Genomic DNA, 22,087 nt, shown 5'->3' with positions numbered 1-22,087 from the left:
AGACGCTCTTTCTCTGAGTCTCTGTGCAGAGAGAAGCAGGTATGAATACAGGATGGGCCAGGACCACACAGGGAAGGGCCTGTGTATAGGATGGTGGGGGACCCTATACAAGGACAAAAACCCAATCCCCCAAATGAGTAATGTGAGGGGACTTCAGAAAGTTCATGGCAAAAATGGAATTAAAATATGAGTTAATTTTGGTACAAAAAAAAAAAACCTTTAAAATCTGTACCTAGCTTTTTCATGACACATATTTTTCATGAACTTTTTAAAGACCTTCTCATATAATCAAGGTCTGGGATTCCCAGTCAGAAAGCCCAAGTTCTGAATGGGGAGCTAGCCTAAATGATGTAGCAAAATCAAATATGTCCTGATGTGAGAAAATTCCTTTCAACTCAATTTCCCCAGGCCAGCCTCACTCTCCCACAGATTTGGTTATCTCTCAGAGCCCTCGCTAACCAGTCACCATGTCCCGCACCTCTGGCAGTGGAACGTAGAAGAGACGCTCTTTCTCTGAGTCTCTGTGCAGAGAGAAGCAGGTATGAATACAGGATGGGCCAGGACCACACAGGGAAGGGCCTGTGTATAGGATGGTGGGGGACCCTATACAAGGACAAAAACCCAATCCCCCAAATGAGTAATGTGAGGGGACTTCAGAAAGTTCATGGCAAAAATGGAATTAAAATATGAGTTAATTTTGGTACAAAAAAAAAAACCTTTAAAATCTGTACCTAGCTTTTTCATGACACATATTTTTCATGAACTTTTTAAAGACCTTCTCATATAATCAAGGTCTGGGATTCCCAGTCAGAAAGCCCAAGTTCTGAATGGGGAGCTAGCCTAAAGATATTCTCTACAATTTTTCTCCTTTGTTCATCACTAAAGGTTACCAGAGGGGGGTGATTGTACATCTCCATTCCAGAGCAAACTAGCAGTTTGCTAACATATGTGGGAATGCAGTTTGTTTCCTTTGGAAACAAGGAGGGAGTGGAGAAGTATAAACAAAATAAGCTCTGAATCAGCTGTTAATGTTATTGAATCTGATGGAGAAGAATAGAGTTCGGATTATTCTGCATAATGAGTGTAAGTGCCCAGTATTTGAAAAGCCCTCCCACAGCCTCAGAGAAACGGGGAAGTAGATCCTTGCTAGACAGGTGACATGGTTGCTTACAGATATCAAATGACACTTATATAAGGCCTGGTATGACCTGGTAACCTCATGATAAGGAATTACCTTTGATTCCAGGGCTATTGAGAAAACAGAAGCTCACATAAACAAGAACCTTAACTGAGCAAAATGAAAAGTAATATCAAGTAAATGATTGAGTTACATAATTTTATGATAACGATGTATTTTCCTGTTAATTTTTACTTACTCCTGTTGGAACTTAATCTTAATTAAACATCCTTCAAACACGGGGGTGATTTGTCTTGTGTGGGGAGGAGGGAGGGATGTGAGTATGTCTCTGAAGAGCACTCTGACACGTCATGTTGCCCTACAGACTAGACCGTAGGTTATTAAATACTATCATTGCAAATTGCCACTGAGAAAAATGCAAAATCACAGTTAAAAAATGGCATTTTAAGAAGTATTTTCAAACTGTCTCCAAACTGTGTTAGCACCAATCTGCATTTCAGTTCCTTTTCATTTCTTTTTTTTTTAAAGAATTTTTTTTTTATTTAACTTTATTTACTTATTTTAATTTGACCAGAGAGGGACAGTAAGAGAAAGAGAGGGAAAGTGAGAAAGCAAGCTACCAGGTCCAGGACTCAAACCGCGTTCACCATGTAGAGTGCAGCACCCTTAACCACCATGCCACTTGCTGTTTTTTTGGGTTTTTTTTAAAGAATTATTTTAGGGGAACCAACAGTTAGCGTAATGGCTATGTCGCTGGACTCCCACGTAGTTGACCGCGGTTTGCGTCCTGGACCCGGTGGCTTAAAACTCACACCAGGCGCGTGTGCGTGTGTGCTCAAGATCCCGAGAGGAGAATGGAGGAGAAGGGATTGCGGTGTGACCATTCCCCCTGGGGGGTGATTTCTTGTTTTCTGTCTCTATGTCTCTCTCTGTCTGTCTGGCGAGCACACACGCCCTATAGTGGAAAAAAAAAAGAATTATTTTATTTGACTTTCTCTCTTTCTTTCTTTCTCTCTTTTGTTCTTTCTTTCTTTCTTTTTGACCAGATAGGGACAGAGTGAGAGAGAAGGAAAGTGAGAAAGCAAGCTGCCAGGTCCAGGATTCAAACCACGGTCAGCCATGTAGGAGTCCAGTGCCCTTAACCACCACACCACCTGCCACCCTAGTTGCTTTTCTTAATGAGGAAAACAGAGAAATCTTCAATCTTGTTAATCTACCAACCATCTCACTTTTTTTTTTACATTTCTTCTGAAATTTTGATCAGAGCATGTTTCCTCTCGCTGCGTCCATTTCAGATATTGCTAAGCATTTCTGGGGTGTTTTTGTTTTTGTGTTTATTTAACTGCCTGAAGACAAATGTTTTCACAAGAGAGAGAAAGGGAGAGAGGAAAAAAGTACCCCAGAAAGGAACATGGTCACTCTGCAATCCCTTCTTCATTTCTCCATCTTGTCAGGATTGGGGCATACACACACATGTGCTCAATATGTTCCTCAAGCCAAGCTGGGTCTTGAAACATGGACAGCCATATGGGACATGGTCCCTTCAACCACTAGTAGTTTAGTGATGGCGCCTTGACACCTTGGAGTTGAAGACTGACTCAGCTCACCAGCCATCTTCTCACTCTGCTTTCCAGGAATGAGCCTGTTTTTTAAAGAAATTTCTCTCTTCCCTCCTTAAAAAATAAGTGCTGTGGAGCTGCTTAGTACAGTACCTTGATTATTTTTTTCTTTTGAACAAGATAGACTTTTTTTTATATATACTTTATTTCTTTGATTAATAGGCCAAGAAAGCAAAAGTTCCCCAAGCACGGATTCATAATGCAAATGGTACACAAAAAGTTCAGTTCCACAAAGAGTAACAGTGATCTCTTCAAATGCAATTTTAATCCTTATTTTAGGCTAAGTGCAATAATAATTTAATACAATAAGCTAAACACACACACAGCCTGTATATCCTGAACTATAGAAGTGGCTTCATAGCCACATACATTTTTAGTCAAGTACAGTTTTCGCACCAAACAAGTACTTACAAATATGTTAATAAAACACTACCCAAATGTTTATCCTACTTAGTAAACAATGTTACTCCTGCTACAGAAAGCATTTATTTTTTAGAAGCTTTAATCTGATCTGGGAAAATTAATGAGTTCTCCTAAATTTTTTTTTTTTTGAGAGGTTTTCCCTATAGGGTGCATGCGCTCGCCAGACAGACAGAGAGAGACAGAAAGCGAGAAATCACCCCCCAGGGGGGATGGTCATGCCACAATCCCGTCTCCTCCATTCTCCTCTCGGGATCTTGGGCATGCATGCACACGCGCCCGGCGTGAGTTTTAAGTCACCGGGTCCGGGACGCGAACCACGGTCGACTACGTGGGAGTCCAGTGACATAGGCATTACACTAACTGCTGGTTCCCATGAGTTCTCCTAAAATTTAACAAGTGGTATGTTAAGCTCCAAAAGGTTTTTAAATCAAAAAAGCTTTCCAACACTGAAGCATCTTCAGTTTATCCAAATAAAATAAAATAAAAACTTCCATGATCTGAAGAACAGAATATTATCTTTTTTTTTAAGACAAACAAAAATACCACTATTTTCCAATATCGTCTCTTTAAAGGAAACATAAACCAGTTTATTATCTGTACTAGCCTCTCAGACTACTGTTGTCTAAAGACTTCAGAATACATGGAGCACATATTGCCAACCCTCACAGCCAAAGATGCCATTTAACTTTCACTTATTAAACAGCTACAGTACAGCTTACAGTGGCACAAATAGACAGAACACATAAATACTACTTTAGATACTCGACATTAATAGGAACTGCACGGCTTGTGAGGCATTTTAACTAATGTGTGATCATTAAAATCCAATAAGAAATTAATATGGTCATTTAAAGACAGGCAATTAAAGTTTCAAATATCATGCTAACTCCAACACATAAAAATAAATCTGGAAACTTTGTGTTTTTCCAGCTTTCATTTACATAGCATATCAGGACCTTTCCTGTAGAAAACATAGTCATTACAGTTTCCCCAAGAGATAATAAAATGTCAGACAATACCAAAAGTGTCAAGATCCATAGTTTACTTCATCAAATGTTTTTCCAGCTGGTTTCAATTCTTCATTCATAGTGAGCAAGTCTTTTATTTTTTTGGAGAGGTTTTTGCTATAGGGTGCGTGCGATCGCCAGAAAGACAGAGATAGAGAGACAGAAAGCGAGAACCCACCCCCCGATGGGAGATGGCCACACTGCAATCCATTCTCCTCTCGGGATCTTGGGCACGCACGTACATGCACTCAGCGTGAGTTTAACTCACCGTGTCCAGGACCTGAACCACAGTTGGCTACATGGGAGTCCAGCGACATAGCCATTATGCCAATTGCTGGTCCCAGTGAGCAAGTTTTTAACCCTCACAAACTTCCTTGGGTCCTTTCAAATCCAAAACATGATATCTTCAACTTGTACTTGACCTTGTCTTCCAACTGACACTGCCTTGAGTCATTTCAGTTATGAACTCTATGACAAGGTCTTCAAGAACATCCACTGGCTAGGTATAAAGATTTGATCATCCCCAAACCTATACATCATAATTCTTTAGGGGAAAAAAAAAAAAGTCTCTTTCTTTTCCCCATCCACCTTCTGCACCTCCTCCAGTTTCTTCATTTTCTTCCTCAAAAGTTGAGTCTTCTTCATCTGCCATCCCACCAGCCGGCCACCTACAATGCCCCACTGAGGCTTGCTCCAAGCATGAACAAAATAGACTTTAAGAGGAGAATCAAAATGTAATTATTTCCCATCAATCAAGGGCATCCTGCTTTCTCTGAGATTCTGTTTCAGTCCACAATTTATTTACATTTTTTACATTTGATTTCTTTATTTTATTTTATTTTATTTTATTGTTTATTTTTAGGTTTTTGCCATAGGGTACCTGTACTTGTTGGAGAGAGACACAGACAGTGAGAGGGAAAGTGAGAAATCACCCCCCAGGGAGGCTGGCCACATTAGTCCTTTCTCCTCCATTCTCCCTCTGGGATTTTTGGGCACACATGCACACACACCTGGCATGATTCTCAAGCCGCCTGGTCCAGGACTTGAATCGTGGTTGGCCATGTGGGAGTCTAGTGTTTTAACTACTACACCACCTGCTGTCCCCTGGAAGTATGTTTTATTTGGAATTTAAGCACTTATTTTCTCTTTCTCTTTGGAAAAACTACCCCAAATTAAGGTGTCCCTAGAACTTTTACAAAATATGACAGGTTCCATGAAAGAAAGAGGTAAAGTTTCTTTTGTTCTCAGTTTCCCTGATGTGAACTCAAATGCCCACTCATACTCCACCCCTCAGAGTTTGGCATAATGCCTCTAGCTTATATTCAATAAATATTTGTTAGATGTAAAACAAAACATGTCTAATGAAATAAACTGTAGGTCTACAGTGAACAAGACAATAATTTAGATCCACAATTTTAACCTACACTAACGAGGAGCTGGTGGATCAACTCTACACCCTTCAAGCAACTTTTAATGACTATGATTTCTTATTCCTAAACTTTTAATACTGCCTGAGATCGTGCTCTTCATCAAGAAAATGAACAGGAGATCATCCATATTAGGCTTTAAGAACTGAGCTATGTGTTTTTTCTACCAGAAACTGAGCAGGTCAAGTAACCAGCATCTTTCAAAAAGTAAGACACTTGACCAAAATTTAAACCCAAGTGACTAGTACAGGGAGGCAGGAATCCCAGAAGCCCAGTCTAATGATTTTTATTTTGTGTGTAAGTTTTCATTGGCTCATTGAGCATCTGTCCTCATTTGTAGAAATAGTTACTGGTATTCACATCACAGGGGTATTGTGAAAATTATGTGAAATCGTGTATATAAAAGCTTTGATATTAGATAGTATGAGAGGGTAATGTAACAGATACTGTGATGGACTGCCCAGATCCCCCTCTTCAGGACATAGGTCCTCATTCCTCAGCTGCTGGGCTCTCCAGGACCTGCCCTTGATTGAAACAGCCACCCTGCCTGAGGCCAGTTGCCGACCCTCATTCTGAGTCCATTGACTGGTTGATGGGCAGGCATAAAGGCACAGCCCAGCTTCCATAAATTGGGACAGCCTTGAAAGGTCAGCCCAGGTCTAGAGTCTCCACAGGATTAGAGGATCAGCTGAGGAAGACTGCTTTTGTGACTGCCTCACAGTTCAGCTCCCTCCTCTCTAGACAGTCTGCTTCCCTTGCAGCCGCCCAGTTACCATTCCTAAGAGCATTCCCAAACACAAGTTCAGCATTTCAGAGAACCCAGCCTGTGACAGGTAGACTAACACTCTGAGGTGAGCAGACTTTACAATAAGAATTACATAAAAAAGGGGAGGGGGCAGGCAGTGGTACAGCGATACTGCAATATGTCATGGGGCTGATTCACATAGGAAGGATCAGGGTTTGTATCTGGAGACCTCCCTGAACACAACCCCCACACGTACACCCATGACCTAGGGCTGGCTGAGACTAGGGATAGATTGTGGCATCCAAGCCGTGGTAGGAGTACTTCTTTGTCTGTCTGTCTGTCTGTCTGTCTGTCTCTCTCTCTCTCTCTCTCTCTCTCGGAAGAAAGAAATAAACTTTTTTATGAAGGTAATTTTTAAAAATAATTACTTATCTGGGATCAGCAGATGGCATAATAGTTACATCACTGGACTCCCATGTAGTCAACCAAGGTTCCAGTCATAGACCTGGTGGCTGGGTATATGTGCGTGTGTGCCCAAATCCTGAGAGGAGAATGAAGGAGAAGGGATTGTGGCATGGCCATCCCTTTTGCGGGGTGATTTCTCACTGTCTCTCTCTTTCTCTCTCTGTCTTTCTAGCAAAAGCACACACTCTATAGCAAAAATCTCTCTCTAAAAGAAAAAGAAAAAGAATTAATCATTTCATGTAACATCATTATTATTTAATTTGACCAGATAGACACAGAGAGAGAAAGGGGAAGTGAAAGCAAGCCACCAGATCCAAGACTTGAACCCCAGTCCACTAGGCAGGAGTCTAGCGCCTTTAACCACCATGCCACCTGCCGGCCCCAAGAAAGAAAGAAACTTTGGACAAAAAAATAATAATTACCAAAATATATATATATATGTGTGTGTGAATGAGAGAACGTGTAGAGCTAATCATATCTATAAAAGATTTTAAAAAGGAAAGAAGACATCAAACATCAACTAGATAGTTGGCAGGCAGCATTCAGATTCAGAATTTACTTTCAAATTTAGTTGATAACCCACTGAAGCATCAAATCAATGCCCAAATAACAAATTCTATATTAACAGCCCAGAAGAAATGGAGAAGATTGTGTTGGGAGGGGCATGACCTTCCTTTCACATGAGATGACTTGTGTTAAAGGTCCAGTTCACAAACTAAATGCCTGTAGAGAACCAGCTGCACACATGAGTAAAGAAGAAGACACCTGAACTAAGTTGCTTGAACTGTGATTGAGCATGACATCTGCTTAATTGTGTTTTATTTTTATTATCACTACTATTAATTTTAGACATGTAACTACTGACTAAGTACCTTAAAAAAGAAACTAGAAAAACAGAAAGTCCCTTTGACCTACTCTCATGGATTGATTTGCCTCTCATTAAGAGTCTTACCAAGTTTTGGGGGCCAGCAGCTGGCACGGTGGTTAAGATGCTGGACTCCCAAATCCCCAACCGTGGTTCAAGTCTCAGATCCAGTAGCTTGAGAATCAAGCCAGGCACATGTGCATGCGTGCATGTGCAAAATCCAGAGAGAAGAATGGAAGAGAAGGGATTGCAGCGTGGCCATCCCTGGAGGAAAATTTCTCACTGTCCCTCTCCTGTCTTTCTCTCTACATCTCTCTCCAGCAAGCGCACAGGCCCTATGGCAAAAACGAAAGAAAGGGAAGAAAGAAACAAGAGAAAGAAACAATCTTACAAGTTCTATCTATTCTGCCTCTGATATTTCTCTTAAATATATCTACTCCCCACCATCGCTCTTACTCTACCAGACAAGCTTCATCTACAACCTGAACCTCTACGTCTGGTCCTGCCCTTTTCAATTCATTTACCTGAGTAAAGCCAGGTCTTCAGAAACTGGTCCCAAAACACAGAGCAGCCTCTTTTTTTTTTTTTTTTCTTTTTTTAAAGAATTGTTTTATTTAACTCTATTTAATTTGACCAGAGAGACAGAGTGAGAGAGAGGGGGCAAGTGAGAAAGCAAGTCACCAGGTTCGAGACTCGAACCACAGTCAGCCATGTGGGAGTCCAGCGCCCTTAACCACCACGCCACCTGCTGGGCCATGGACAACCTCTTCTCACAGCATTATTCCCCTCCCATTCTTGCATTCCAGTCAGGTATAGCTTCTTTTACTTACTTTGACACTGCGCTGCTTTGCCTCTGGGCCTTTGCATAAACTGTTCCTTCTGTAGACACAGGCTCAGTACATTTCAGTTCATTTTCATCTTGCTGACACCTGCTCATCCTTCAGGTCTCAGCTGAGACAGCACTTCCTCTGGGTTGTCTTTGTACCTTCTTCCCTATTGCGATACCTATGGTGCCTTATTTTGATTAATTATTTGTTTTCTTCCCTGTGAGACCTCAGCTCTACAAAAAGAGAGGCAGCATCTGTTTTGCTCACTATTGCATCCGTGCTTAGAATCTTGCCTTGCACATCAGGAGCACTCTTTAGATGTTGAGTAAATGCTGCAAGAGAGGGAATATGAACACATCTAGGTTACTTATGAACAGAGTGGCTACGTAGCCTCAGTCTCAGGGCAAAAGAAAAGAAGGGAAAAACTAGAGATTTCTTTTTTTTTTTTTTTAAGTTTTTTGTTGGTTTGTTGGTTTGTGTTTGTTTTTGTTTACTTCCTTAGGGTGTGTGTGCTCACCAGAAAGAGAGATTGAGAGAGTGAGAGAGAAACTGAGAAATCACTCCTTGGGGGGATGATCATGCAACCCCTTTTTCTCCACTCTCCTCCTGCGATTTTGGACATGCCTGCACGCACACATGCCCAGCATGATTTTCAAGCCACCAGGTCCAGGAATCAAACCACAGTGGGCCATGTAGGAGTCCAGCACCTTACCACACACCTGCTGGCCTCAATATTTCTTAGTTCTTTATAAGAAGCAGTAGTAGTTGTATTTTAACCTACCTTTGCAGGCCCTTGCTTGTATATAAGGTATACTTGTATCACAGAAATTACCTCATTTTACATTTTATTTTATTAAAAATTACCAATTCATAGTACTATAAGATCTGAATCCTTTAAATGAGCAGCTTTCTTTCTTTCTTTCTTTCTTTCTTTCTTTTTTTTTTTTTTTTGAAGGGTTTTTCGTTTATGGACACTCCCCCTCCACAGAGGAGACAGAGAGACAGAAAGCAAGAAACCACCCCCCAGGGCAGATGGCCATGCCACAATCCCTTCTCCTCCATTTTCCTCTCAGGATCTTGGGCATGCATGCACACATGCCCAGCATGAGTTTAAGCCACCATGTCCAGGACTCAAACCACAGTTGACTACATGAGAGTCCAGCAACATAGCCATTACGCTAACTGCTGGTCCCTAAATGACCAGCTTTCACTTATTCCTGTCTCTTCCACACTAATATAACACTTTGTGCAAAGTCTTTCCGTTATAAATATTTCCTGAGCAATTATCTAGCATTAGGAGTGAAGGGAGGACAAGGATGATTGAGTTATGATCCTAAGCCTCAAAGATACCACTGTCCAATAGAGGAGACAAAGAATTGAATCATATCATACCCTGGTAGATGTATGTGCCAGCTCCTGTAGGAGCTCTCTCCTGTCCAGAGGGAGGGAAGGTGACAGAAGAGAAGTGTGGCATGGTGGTTAAGGGTGCCCACATGGCCAACCGCAGTTTGAGTCCCAGATTTAGCGGCTTGCTTTCTCACTTTCCCTCTCTCTCTCACTTTGTCCCTCTCTGGTCAAATTGAAATAAATAAATAAGTAAAGTTAAATAAAATAATTCTTAAAAAAAAAAAAAAAAAGTGTCACCTAAGGAGTTTTCCAGTTGACCTGGGGATAGGAGGGCATTCCACACAGATGAAGCCACCTGGACAGAGGTAAAGAGATGTGAGCCTATGGGTACATAGTCAGGGACTTCACAAAGATCAGTGTGGTTAGAGGGATGGGGACAGGAGGTAGATAGCAGGAGATGACATGGAAAAGGCCAGCAAGAAGGAGCTTGTGAACTAAGGGACCTAAGGGCCTTCTAAGTTAGGAGAATGGATTCTATCACAGGAGATGAGCAGCCATTGAAGGTTTTTAAACAGGGGAGCAACAAGAAGTTGGTTAGTAGTGAAACTGATAAATCAGAAGTAGGGAGACATTAAAGACAAAAAGGGGGAGTGGGTGGGTTAGTGCAATCATCAAGACAGGAAATAATGAGAACCCAAGCCAATACAGTGGCAAGGAATTGGCTGCTGCTACCCCAGTCTCAATATCACTAGTGCTTGTGGTAACTTTTCCAACATGCTGAAGGACTAGAGAGCATCCAGTCAAAAACAAAATAGTAGCGAGATTAATAAAAGTTCCTGGGGCCCAACATAGGAGATCTAATGGGGTTGAAAGAAGAATTTGAGCAAGGAGTATGTTAAAGAAATGGTAGCCAACCAGAAACTCCAGGAGAAAAACTATTTGAAAATGGAAATAGGATTATAACAACGTGTTCCTTGGCTCTGTGGTAAATATTATTCGCTCAGTCATATTTTTTTTTAGAGAGAGATTTTCGCTATAGGGAGCATCCTCTCACTGGAGAGACAGGGAGACAGAAAACGAAATCACTCCCCCCCGCCCCCAGGAGGAATGGCCATGCTGCAATCCTTTCTCCTCCATTCTCCTCTCGGGATTTTGGGTACACATGCATGCACAAGTGCCTGGTGTGAATTTCAAGCCTCTGGATCTGGGACTCAAATTGTGGTCAGCCATGTGGGAGTCCAGCAACATAACCATTACGCCATCTGCTGATCCCAGTCATAACAATTTTGATCCTGGGTTTTCAGCTTCTAGAGCCCACCTGGGGACAAAACTGAGAAATAAGAGTTATGGTCTCAGAATAGATGTAAATGCTATTAACCTAGATAATGGAAAGTATCAATAATAACTGCTGAGAGAGGACAGGGGTAAAATGGTGATGGGATCAAAATTGACAGGCCAAGAGACCAGCAGGTGGTATGGTGGTTAAGGCACTGGACTCCCACCTGACTGACTATGGTTTGAGTCCCAAACCTGGTGGCTTGAAAATCATACCAGGTGCATGTGCATGTATGCCCAAAATCCTGAAAGGAGAAGGGATTGTGGCATGACCATCTCCCCAGGGAGGGACTTCTGACTTTCCCTCTCACTAGCTCTCTCTGCCTCTCTATGGTGAATGCACAAGTGTTACAACAAACACCTTAAAAGAGAGAGAGAGAGAGAAATTGATAGGCCAAGATGTAACAGAAAAGGCACTTTTTTTTTTTTTTTGGTGATGGGAGATGATTGCCAGAAAAAACAGCTAAAAAATTAAAAGTTGTTGCATCTAGACTGCAGGTTTAGTTGTGAGGAGGATAGGGTAATGGCCTAATGATTTCTATTACACATTTTTTTGTGCTATTAAAATTTTTGTCTAGGAGTGGTTTTTTTGGTTAATTTTTTTCATTTATCCACTTTCATCTTATTTCTTATATTAATAGAAGCATCAGACACAAACATCCGAAACACAAGGCATATTAGATAAATCAGGTATTTTCTCCCCAAGCTAATTTCCTGGCATATTGAGTCAGCTTCCTATAAAAATAAATATATTCACTTCAGTTCGCATAATTCAAGGCAGGTAAGCCTAAAAGCAGTTTCAACTTATGGCTGTAGGCCACAAAAACCCAAGTAGTTGGGACCAGCAGTTAAGGCACTGACTATGTCGCTGGACTCCTATGTAGTTGACCGCGATTCGAGTCCCAGACCCAGTGGCTTAAACTCACAACGGGCACATGTGCATGTGTGCCCAAGATCCCAAGAGGAGAATGGAGGAGAAGGGATTGCAGTGTGGCCATCCCCCCTAGGGGGTGATTTCTCACTTTCTGTCTCTCTGTCTCTCTGTTTTTCTGGCGAGCGCACGTACCCTATAGCAAAAAAAAAAAAAAAAAAAAAAAATCGAAGTAGCAAACATGAAATGTGATTTACATATTAAATCAATACCTTTCATTTTTTTTTACCTTGACCTAGGAAGAAATCCATTTGTGTGCAACCTAGTCCCCACCTACCTACATAACTGAGACAAAACTTTTTTTTTTTTGAGAGGTTTTTCGCTATAGGGCACGTGCGCTCGCCAGACAGAGAGAGACATAGAGACAGAAAGCGAGAAATCACCCCCCAGGGGGGTTGGTCACGCCGCAATCCCTTCTCCTCCATTCTCCTCTTGGGATCTTGGGCACGCACGCACACGCACCCGGCGTGAGTTTTAAGCCACCGGGTTCGGGACGCGAACCACGGTCGACTACGTGGGAGTCCAGCAACATAGCCATTACACTAACCGCTGGTTCCCTGAGACAAAACTTTTTACAAATTTTGTTATAGAATGTGTGCACTTGCCTAACAGAGACAGACAGAAAGAGAGTGATAGAAAATGAAAAAGCCCTTCCACCGGGGATGGCCACACCTCAATCCCTTCTTCATTCTCCTCTTGGGATTTTGGGCACTCACGTTCACGTACCTTTAAGTCACTGGGTCCAGAACTTGAACTGCACAGTGGGCCATGTGCAACCCAGCCACCTGTAAATCACCCCACCACTGGCTGGCCCAGAGACAAGACAAAACTTTCAGAAAACAATACTTACCTCTTACTATGTGTGATATATTCTGAAATTTTCTTCTTTATTCTATTTTAGTTTTTAAAAATGCTAATTGCTTTAAGTGATTTTATCCTATTATGACCCATAGTTTGAAAAACATGGCTCTAAACTAATCAGTTCTGTTTTTTCTTGGATCAAAGAATGTGCTTATAAAATTTAGAGCTTATTTATCAGATCAACTAAAACTTCCTAGTGGAACTACTTGTTATCAATCTTTCAAATTTTTTTGGTTTTGTAAAGTTGACTTCTATCATCTTTTCTAGTTAGCATTCTTCCCCTTCTTTTTATTTTTCTTCTCCTTCCTTAAATTTTTTTTTCCTTTTTTGATCACTTGTCCTGTGGGGGAATATATTGGGAATAGCTTAATTCATTTCTGGAGTATTTTTTGGCTTATACCAGTTATGCGTATAAGTTAAGCACTTATATTTCTTGGGTTTTACCCATATGTCCATTCATTTATGCTTGCTATAAGAAGTACGGATTTCAACCAACCATCTGCTATACTCATGAAACAATCAAACTTTCTCTCAAACATTAGAATCTTGTGTTATACTCATGAAACAATCAAACTTTCTCTCAAGCATGAGAATCTTGTGGGTTTTTTTCCCCAAATGTAATAAGTTCCATGTTAAATATATAGCTATAAGCATCACATGTCATGTATATATATTTTAGCAAAAATTATGCTGAAAACAAAATTATCAGGAAGCTTCTTGTAGTAGTACAACTTTAATGAACTAATTTAGTTTGTTTGGATCTTTTTTTTTATTATTAAATTAAGAACTACAAGCAGCTATTGAAGAAGTGCTACCAAGCCTGAAAAAAGATAACGTGTCCATCTATTATGTGAGCAGAACTTCCAACACAGATGGGGTTGACTCTTTCCTGGACAAAGTGGATGAAGTGTCAACTGAGCCTATCCCAGAGTCTTGGAGGTCCGAAGTTACTTTTTCCACTCCTGCCTTATACATTTATACTTCTGGGACTACAGGTAAAAATAAAAAGATTCTCAAAGAAATGGATCTACCCTGAAGGAGTTAAATGTTGGCTTGGGTTTTCAAATGTTGTCTTTCTTTGGAAAAACTTGGCAGGCAACTAATACTTTGGGGGATTTAACTCTTTACCTGTGAGAACTAATCTTATTTCCCCAAGCTATGTGTATTTTCCCCCAGTTGATATAGAACAGAGAAAGAGATTAACCAAGAACTACAAAAATAGTTACGATGAGTTGGTTGTAGGATTTTTTTTAATGTTTGTTGTCTATTTTATTGTATTCAGAGTCCACGTGAATATATAATCAATTATAAATGAAACAGCAGAGAAGACCAGAGGACAGTAATGGAGTTTTATTTGTATAAATGTTTTAACCACTATCTTCTCATGCAACACTGATTTGGAGATGTTGGGTGTGGTAGATGTAGACTGACTCTAACACAGGGCCTAAAATACCATATTTCATCAAATATAGGATGCCTAAGCTATCCCATTATTTTATGAGGCACTAAGAAGAAGAAAAAAACCTTCCAATTAATAGTGTTATTGGAATGTTATTAGAACTTGGCTATACAGAATAAACAATATCAAAGATCAAATGTGCTAGGCATTCCTCTAGGAGCCTTATGGCATTTTTTAAATTCTTTATTTATTTAATCTCATTTATTATTATCATTTTTAATTTGATCAGAGAGATGGAGAGAGAGAAGAGGAAAGTAAGAAAGCAAGTCACCAGGTCTAAGACTCAAACCACAGTCCGCCATGTGGGAGTCCAGTGCCTTAACCACCATGCCACCTACTGAGAGGATCTTCTTATGCTGACTCTATTTGACATCCTTTGAATTTCCTGAATCTAGCTGTTTGTATCTCTTTCCTAGACTTGGGAAATTTTTGTTTAACATTTCATGAAATAGATTATTCATTTCTCCTTTTGGTATTTCCATTATGTGAATATTCGATGGTTTAATGGTATCCGTAATTCCCACTGTTTTCTTCATTTTTAGCAATGTTCTTTTTCTTTTTGCCTGGATTATTTCAAATGTTGTGTCTTCAAGTTCAGAGATTCTTTCATCTGCTTGATCTAACCTGTTGTTGATGTTACCAAATTTTTCTGTATTGAATTCTGTAGCTCTAGGATTTCTTTTTCTCTTTTTTTAAGATTTCTATCCTTATCGAATTTTTCATTCATATCATGGGTTATTTTTCTCATCTCCTGAAAGTATGTGTCTAAATTCTCCTGCATCTGAGTATCCTTATGATCAGTATTGTGAATTCCATACATGTCATTTCTGTGATTTCCTGTATTTTGTTGGCTGTTAGTAGGGAATTGGTATAATACTTTGTAGGAGAGAGAGTCCCCTTTTTTTTTTATGTTTCTTATGTCTTTACATTAAAATTCAAGCATCCTGTGAAAAACTCACTTCTTCCAGATTGATGGAGTAGTTTTTATAGAAGGGAGATTGATGGAGTAGTTTTTATAGAAGGGATTTTTTTTTTTGGAGAGGTTTTTGCTATAGGACATGTGTGCTCACCAGAAAGACAGAGAGAGACAGAAAGCAAGAAATCACCCCCCAGGGGGGATGGTTACGCCGCAATCCCTTCTCTTCCATTCTCCTCTCAGGATCTTGGGCATGCACGCACACGTGCCCGATGTGAGTTTAAGCCACCAGGTCCAGGACTCGAACCGTGGTCGGCTACATGGGAGTTCAGCAACATAGCCATTAGGCTAACTGCTGGTCCTTAGAAGGATTTTTGAGTGCGTGTGTGTATTATTTTCCTTGTGGCTGTGTCCTTTAGTACTAGTTTGATGATTCATTTTCACTTTGGTTCTATTTTGGTTTAGTATTAAAGTCTATATTTTCAGAGTCGCTAACAATGACTTTGAGTATACACGCATGACCTGGTGTTGTCCAGGCAAGTGGGCATCTGCCAGCCCCTAGTTTCTTTCTTTTCACCAAGCAAGAGGACCTGGGCACCCTCCTCTCCGTCAGCTGCCCCAACTCTCCCCTCTGTGCACTTACATAGTTCAGGGAGGCCCAGAATAGCCGTTCTCCTGAAAGCCACAGACAGAGAAGGGGGTTGTTCTTGGAGTCTGAATTTGTAGAGGAAGAGGAGTATAGACTTCCCAGTTTGCAAGGGGGAAATTCCTGATTCTTCAGTCTCTGCTAGGGGTGAGAGTGCACTCAAATGCCGTGTTCCTGGGAATGGGGGCTGGAGGATGGATATTCAGACTCATTGGTTTTTGCTGGGAAGATGATCAAAAGGCTTCAAGCTCCCCAATTCTCAAGATTAGAGTATCTTCTCTGTGGTGTACCCTCTGTTTCCTAAAATGCAGGGCACTACCAATACTTGGATATTATGTCACTGCCTTTTCTCAAGAGACAGCCTTTGGCCCTCCTGCATGTGAGCACACTGCTGGCATGACTGGTACTTCAGGGAAATGGAGGTGCCAGGTCACCTGATCCCAGTTGCACTGTGTGTCCCACCTGTGGGTCTGCTCTCATAATGGCACAGTTTTGAATTTGTTTACTATGATGGTAATCCTTGGCCATACTGTGTTACCGTATAACACATTGCTGTTCTTTTGCAATAGCTGGCAGAGGTACTATCAATTATTGAAAGGCCCGAGTCCACAAAGAACTGCCTTTCTCTTCACAAAACCTGCTGACCCTCTCAGGTTTCAAACTCTAACCCAGTCTTCTTAGCAGTACCTTCATGCCTTTTCCAACTCAACCAGTCTCCATGGGAAATAAAATGTTACACTTTCAATAGAAAGTCAGACCAAAAATTATGTAAAATGTGGTTATGAAAATACAAAAGCATTTAGTCTAGTGTAATAAAGTAGTAGTGAGATATCACTTTTTAACCTTTTCAATTAACACAAATTCCAACACTTTATAGCAAGCCCATGAGGAAACAAACATACTTACGTTTTGACCTAGCAATCTCACTTCAGTGAATTTATCCAGCAGAAACAGTGTCATTCATAGTGTGAACTGCCGTGTGTATAAAGTTACCTGTGGTATCATTCGACATAGCAAATAGTGTAATTAAATTATCAGTAACACAAATTTGAGGCAGTGGCGAGAGGAAGAGAATAAATAAATTAATGAGTGAGAGAAATCTCTATGTATGAATATGAGCAGATCTCCAAAGAACATTAGGTGGCAGAGAAAAAAATTGCAGAAGAATGTACATTTTTTTTTTTTGAGAGGTTTTTTCGCTATAGGGCGCTTGCGCTCGCCAGACAGAGAGAGACAGAGAGATAGAAAGCGATAAATCACCCCCTAGAGGGGATGGCCACGCTGCAATCTCTTCTCCTCCATTCTCCTCTCGGGATCTTGGGCACTCACACACATGCGCCCAGTGTGAGTTTTAAGCCACCAGGTCCGAGACGCGAACCACAGTCCACTACGTGGGAGTCCAGCGACATAGCCATTACGCTAACTGCTGGTTCCCAAGAATGTACATATTTTTTAAATGCAAAAGGCAAGAACATGTGAGCAGGTGTTCGTATTTGCTTGTATTTATATAAAGAAACTCAAGAATAGTATATAAGAAATTAATAAATGTAGCTACAAAGGAAGGTGATAGAATAGATGAGCTATTTAATATCTCTGAATCTCTGCCTTCTCATCTATGATTGGGGAATATAATTTTATCTCATGAATTCGTTATAAAGATTAAATGAAATATTGAACATTTCTTGTAAAGTCGTAGGCACAGTGTGTGAGCTTAAAGACACTCATTCCTTTCTCTTCCCTTCGTCTTCAGATTACCATGGTAATAATTATCTAACTCAGGAATCAGCAATCTGTGGTCTCTGGGACAAAGACGATATCCCACCAGTATCTGTAAATAAAGGTTTGCTGAAACACAACATCCGCTCATTCCTTCATATGTGCGTGTGGCTGGTTTGGGCCCTAACAGCAGAGTTAAGTCATTGCAACGGAGACCATATATGACCCTGCAAAGCCTAAAACATTTACTGTCTGGTCTTTTCTTCAGAAAAAAAAAAGGTGCTGAATCCCGGTCTAACTGATCAGGGCCCTTCCTTATACAATTCTATAAACACAGGATGACGGAGCTTCCTAAGCCAGATCCCTCTTTCAAACTGAGTGACCCCTCGTGGCTCACTCAGGCCTTCTCGTTTATCTTTGCACAGGTCTTCCAAAAGCCGCAGTGATCAATCATCATCGCATATGGTATGGAACCGGCCTCGCCTTGGCCTGTGGGGTTAAGGCGGATGACATCTTCTACACCGCCCTGCCCTTGTACCATAGTGCCGCACTCATGGTCGGCCTTCATGGATGTATCCTGGCTGGTAAGCTTTTCTTCTGGACCAAGCATTGGAGGCCAGTGCACATTCACATCTGCTCATAAGGAAACATAACAAAATTTGGCTACTTTCCTGTCTGCTAGGAGCGGTGTTTTAATTTTGCACTAACAAGGCTATTTGACTCACACATGGCAAGCAAAGATCTAAAACAATTTATATGCTCTCATCTAGTAATATGGTATTCGTGTAATTATTTAGTATATCAAGAAAAAAATTCTTTCAAAATACTTTAGGTCTTTATAGATCTTATACTTGATTCTTAAATTCTGTAAATTATTGTTCTTTGTCATTTCCATCTTCAGAAATTGGTTTGTTGATCTCCATTAACATCTGATGAAATGCCTCCTTCAGTTGTCCTCAGCCTTCTTTATTCTTCTGTGATCCCATAGCTTTTCAGGTTCAGTTAGGATACTTCTCTTCTCCTCTCACCCCCTCCCCTCCCCTCCCCTCCCCTCCCCTCCTCTTACTTTGTCATTCAAACAGTAAAGGGTAAGATAGAGGATTTGCCATCCTCTCTCCCCACTAATGGGATCTACTCTACCTTTTTACATTAAGCTTCAATATCTACCTCTTCCAAGAAACTATCTTTAACTCTTTGGTTGAGCTAAAACACTTAACTTTTTCTCCCATATGGCATTTCATTTTAAATAATTATAGTGTATGTGTGTATGTGAACTGAATGTCCTTGTCCCCTAGATTTATATGTTAAAATCTTAAACTCCAACGTGATTATATTAGCCACACCACAATCCCTTTCCTCCATTCTCTTCTCGGGATTTTGGACACACGTACACACATAAACACATGCCTGACATGTTTTTCAAGCCACTGCATCTCGTACTCAAACCACACAGTCAGCCATGTGAAATCCAGCCACCTTAACCACCATGCCACTAGCTGGCCTAAGGTGGAGGGGAGGGATCTTTCTTTGCAGCTTTTTTTAGTGCCAGAGGGAGTATGAGCTCTCCAGAAAAAGAGAGAAAGTACTCCCCAAGTCTTCAATGGGGCCTACTCATGCTACAGTTTTGTTTTGTTTTATTTTTTCCCTCTGTTTCTTCATCTTGTAAGAATTTTGGACATACACACACACACACACACACACACACTTGATGTGTATTTTAAGCCACTGGGGCTGGGATTCAAACTGTGGTCAGCCATGTGGAATCCTGTTCTCTAAGCACAGTGCTTATCCCCCACTATGCTGTGGGGTTACCCTATAGCATTTCTTTATTGATACTTTCTATGCTTTCTCTGTAGGTGCTACTCTTGTCTTGCGGACCAAATTTTCAGCAAGCCAGTTTTGGGATGACTGCAGAAAATATAATGTCACTGTCATTCAGTACATTGGTGAACTGCTTCGGTATTTATGCAACTCACCTCAGGTAACACTATGTTTTAATATCGTTTTGAAAAGGGTAAGGTAGAAATTTCAGGCCCTTTGGATCATGCTAGGCTTCAGCTAATTAGTGTATGTCCGTTTTCAGTTTACAGTTGTTATGAGGAAGTGCTTGGCATCACACCTGCCATGTAGGGGGCTTCCTAGATGTCAGTTGCTATTAACAGTATTACAATGAGTATTTCCTGCCTTTTTACCTGTTTCTACACCTTACCTTCTACCTAGCTACCCTCTGCTTCTCTCTCTCTCTGCTTATTAAAAGCCATTTCAATGATGGCTTTTCTATCAAAGTCCAGTTCAAATGATGCCTCAAATGTTCAGCCTCTTTGGGTCTCTTCACATCATTTCATTCCTACTCTCTGTGGCCACTGCCACACTACAGCTGTTTGTCTTCATGCCTCCCAGCCCCCCTGGGCTGTACCTAAATCTCTGATTACAGGGACCACATCTTACTCCTTGCCCTTTCTTATAGCAAAGACACATGGGTAATTTTAAATCCCCATGTGACTTTGAAACACACCAAACAAATCTGTCACCAGCCTTGGGAGAGATGCCCCAAGGTAATTCTGAGGACCTTGGATCCGCCTGTTTGCATATATCTAGCTACCCTGATGGGCTTGTTCACAAGAGCTCTCCCTGGCCAGTCCCTGCACTCTGAGAGATCTAGTGGCCAGCCTTGGGACCAGATGCAGGCTCCTCAACAGTGTTACTGGTGACATTTCCAGACCCATTAGTTCCCTGCTGTATGGACTTGTTCTCTGCACTGTAGGATAGTTAGCAGCATCTTTGGCCGTTACCCACAAGAGGCCAGTAGTAAACTCCCTTCCCCAGGTCAGGATAATCAAAATGTCTCCAAATATTGCCAAATATTCTCTATAGCTGAATTTGATCCTCATTGAGGACCGCTGAACTAGACAATGCAGTAAGCTCACCAGACTTGCAATCCTTTAATCTAGTCAGTCATCATAAATTAAACTCAGAGGATCATTTAGTTGATAAAAAGCAATTGGGAGACCAGCAGATGGCATGATGGTTACATCACTGGACTCCCACATAGTCAACTGTGGTTCCAGCCCCAGACCTGGTGGTTTGAAACTCACACCAGGCATGTGTGTGCATGCATTCCAAGAGGAGAATGGAGGAGAAGAGATTGGAGTGTGACCATTCCCCTTGAGGGTTGATTGCTCACTTTCTATCTGTCTCTCTCTCTGTCTCTCTGGTGAGCGCACGTGCCCTATAGCAAAAATCTTTCTTTAAAAAAAAGTGATTGCTAAGTACCCACCTTCACCTTATACACCAGCTGTGTGACCTAACAAAAGGTGTAAGATACCCTTCCCCTAGTTCTCTCTCCTGTTCCTTGGTTCGTTCTCCACCCAGATGTTACTTCCTCAGAGAGGCCCCTCCTACTGATTAACGAATGTATCACCCACTCCTCACTGTCCACCTTGTTAAGCTTTCCTAGCACTTACTGCTCTAGACAGACCACAGGTTTCAATGATTCTCGTATACCCCCGCCCCATTGATGGGATCGGGGCTTCGTACACTGCCAGATCCCAGCACCAAGATCTGTAACTAGCACATCATAGGCATCAAAAATGTTACTGAATGAATCTCTAAATTCTTGCCCTAAAAACAGTATAATTGAATTGAGTCAGGTAATGTCTCCACAAATGTTGAGGCAAGGTACATATTATTCTCATTTTTTGGAAGATCCAACATATCATCATAATTAACTATGGTTCATAATTAACTGTGATTTGGGTTGGGACCTTTGCTATAGCAATTACTGTTAATGTCATTAATGAATTTTTTTCACAGTGGTATTCCACCTGGTCCTCAAGATTGCATGCCTCTCTATTAAACCCCAGAAATCCATATGGAAACCTCCTGTTTGACTTTTCTTTTCTACTTGAAAGGCACCCCTTGTCAGTTGGAAGTCTCCTGGGGGAGTATGTGTTGTTTCCATTAGTTCTAATGGGAGCCTTCTTTGGACTGGAGGAAAATAAACATGTTTGTGTGTAGCTCTCTTCCAGCTCATGCACATATACACACTCTCTTCCACCTTTTCTTGTGAGGTTGTCTCAAATGCTAGTAAACAAAGACAATTTGATTGGGGTTTTACACCTTCAAAATATATTATGATTTGGTGTATAACTCATGATTGACCTCCCGACCCCTCATCTAGAAGTGGATCTGGAATTCCTATTTGTCCTTGCCTTTTCACCCCTGAGTTGTTTATCTGGCAAATATTTAGAATTCTAAGAAAGGATAGGGACCAGCAGTTAGCGTAATGGCTATGTCGCTGGACTCCCACGTAGTCGACTGCGGTTCGAGTCCCGGACCCGGTGGCTTAAAGTTACGCCGG

At 41.1% G+C, this 22,087-nt stretch overlaps 1 protein-coding gene and 1 pseudogene across 1 annotated transcript in view; one reads left to right on the top strand and one right to left on the bottom strand.

Moving 5' to 3' along the window:
• SLC27A2 (solute carrier family 27 member 2) overlaps window positions 1-22,087 on the top strand; it is a gene marked incomplete at its 5' end in the record, with an annotated part of 57,490 nt that overhangs the window by 6,000 nt on the left and 29,403 nt on the right. Inside the window, 3 exon segments of the mRNA XM_014584269.2 lie at window positions 13,776-13,985; window positions 18,153-18,311; window positions 19,584-19,708. Of these exon segments, the coding sequence (XP_014439755.1) occupies window positions 13,776-13,985; window positions 18,153-18,311; window positions 19,584-19,708 (494 nt within the window).
• On the bottom strand, window positions 4,146-4,839 carry LOC102474406 (transcription initiation factor TFIID subunit 13-like; annotated as a pseudogene).

This window comes from Tupaia chinensis, unplaced genomic scaffold (assembly GCF_000334495.1).
Source record: "Tupaia chinensis unplaced genomic scaffold, TupChi_1.0 Scaffold146140_1, whole genome shotgun sequence".
NCBI classification, from domain to species: Eukaryota; Metazoa; Chordata; class Mammalia; order Scandentia; family Tupaiidae; genus Tupaia; species Tupaia belangeri.
This window is presented reverse-complemented; position numbering and strand designations above follow the sequence as displayed.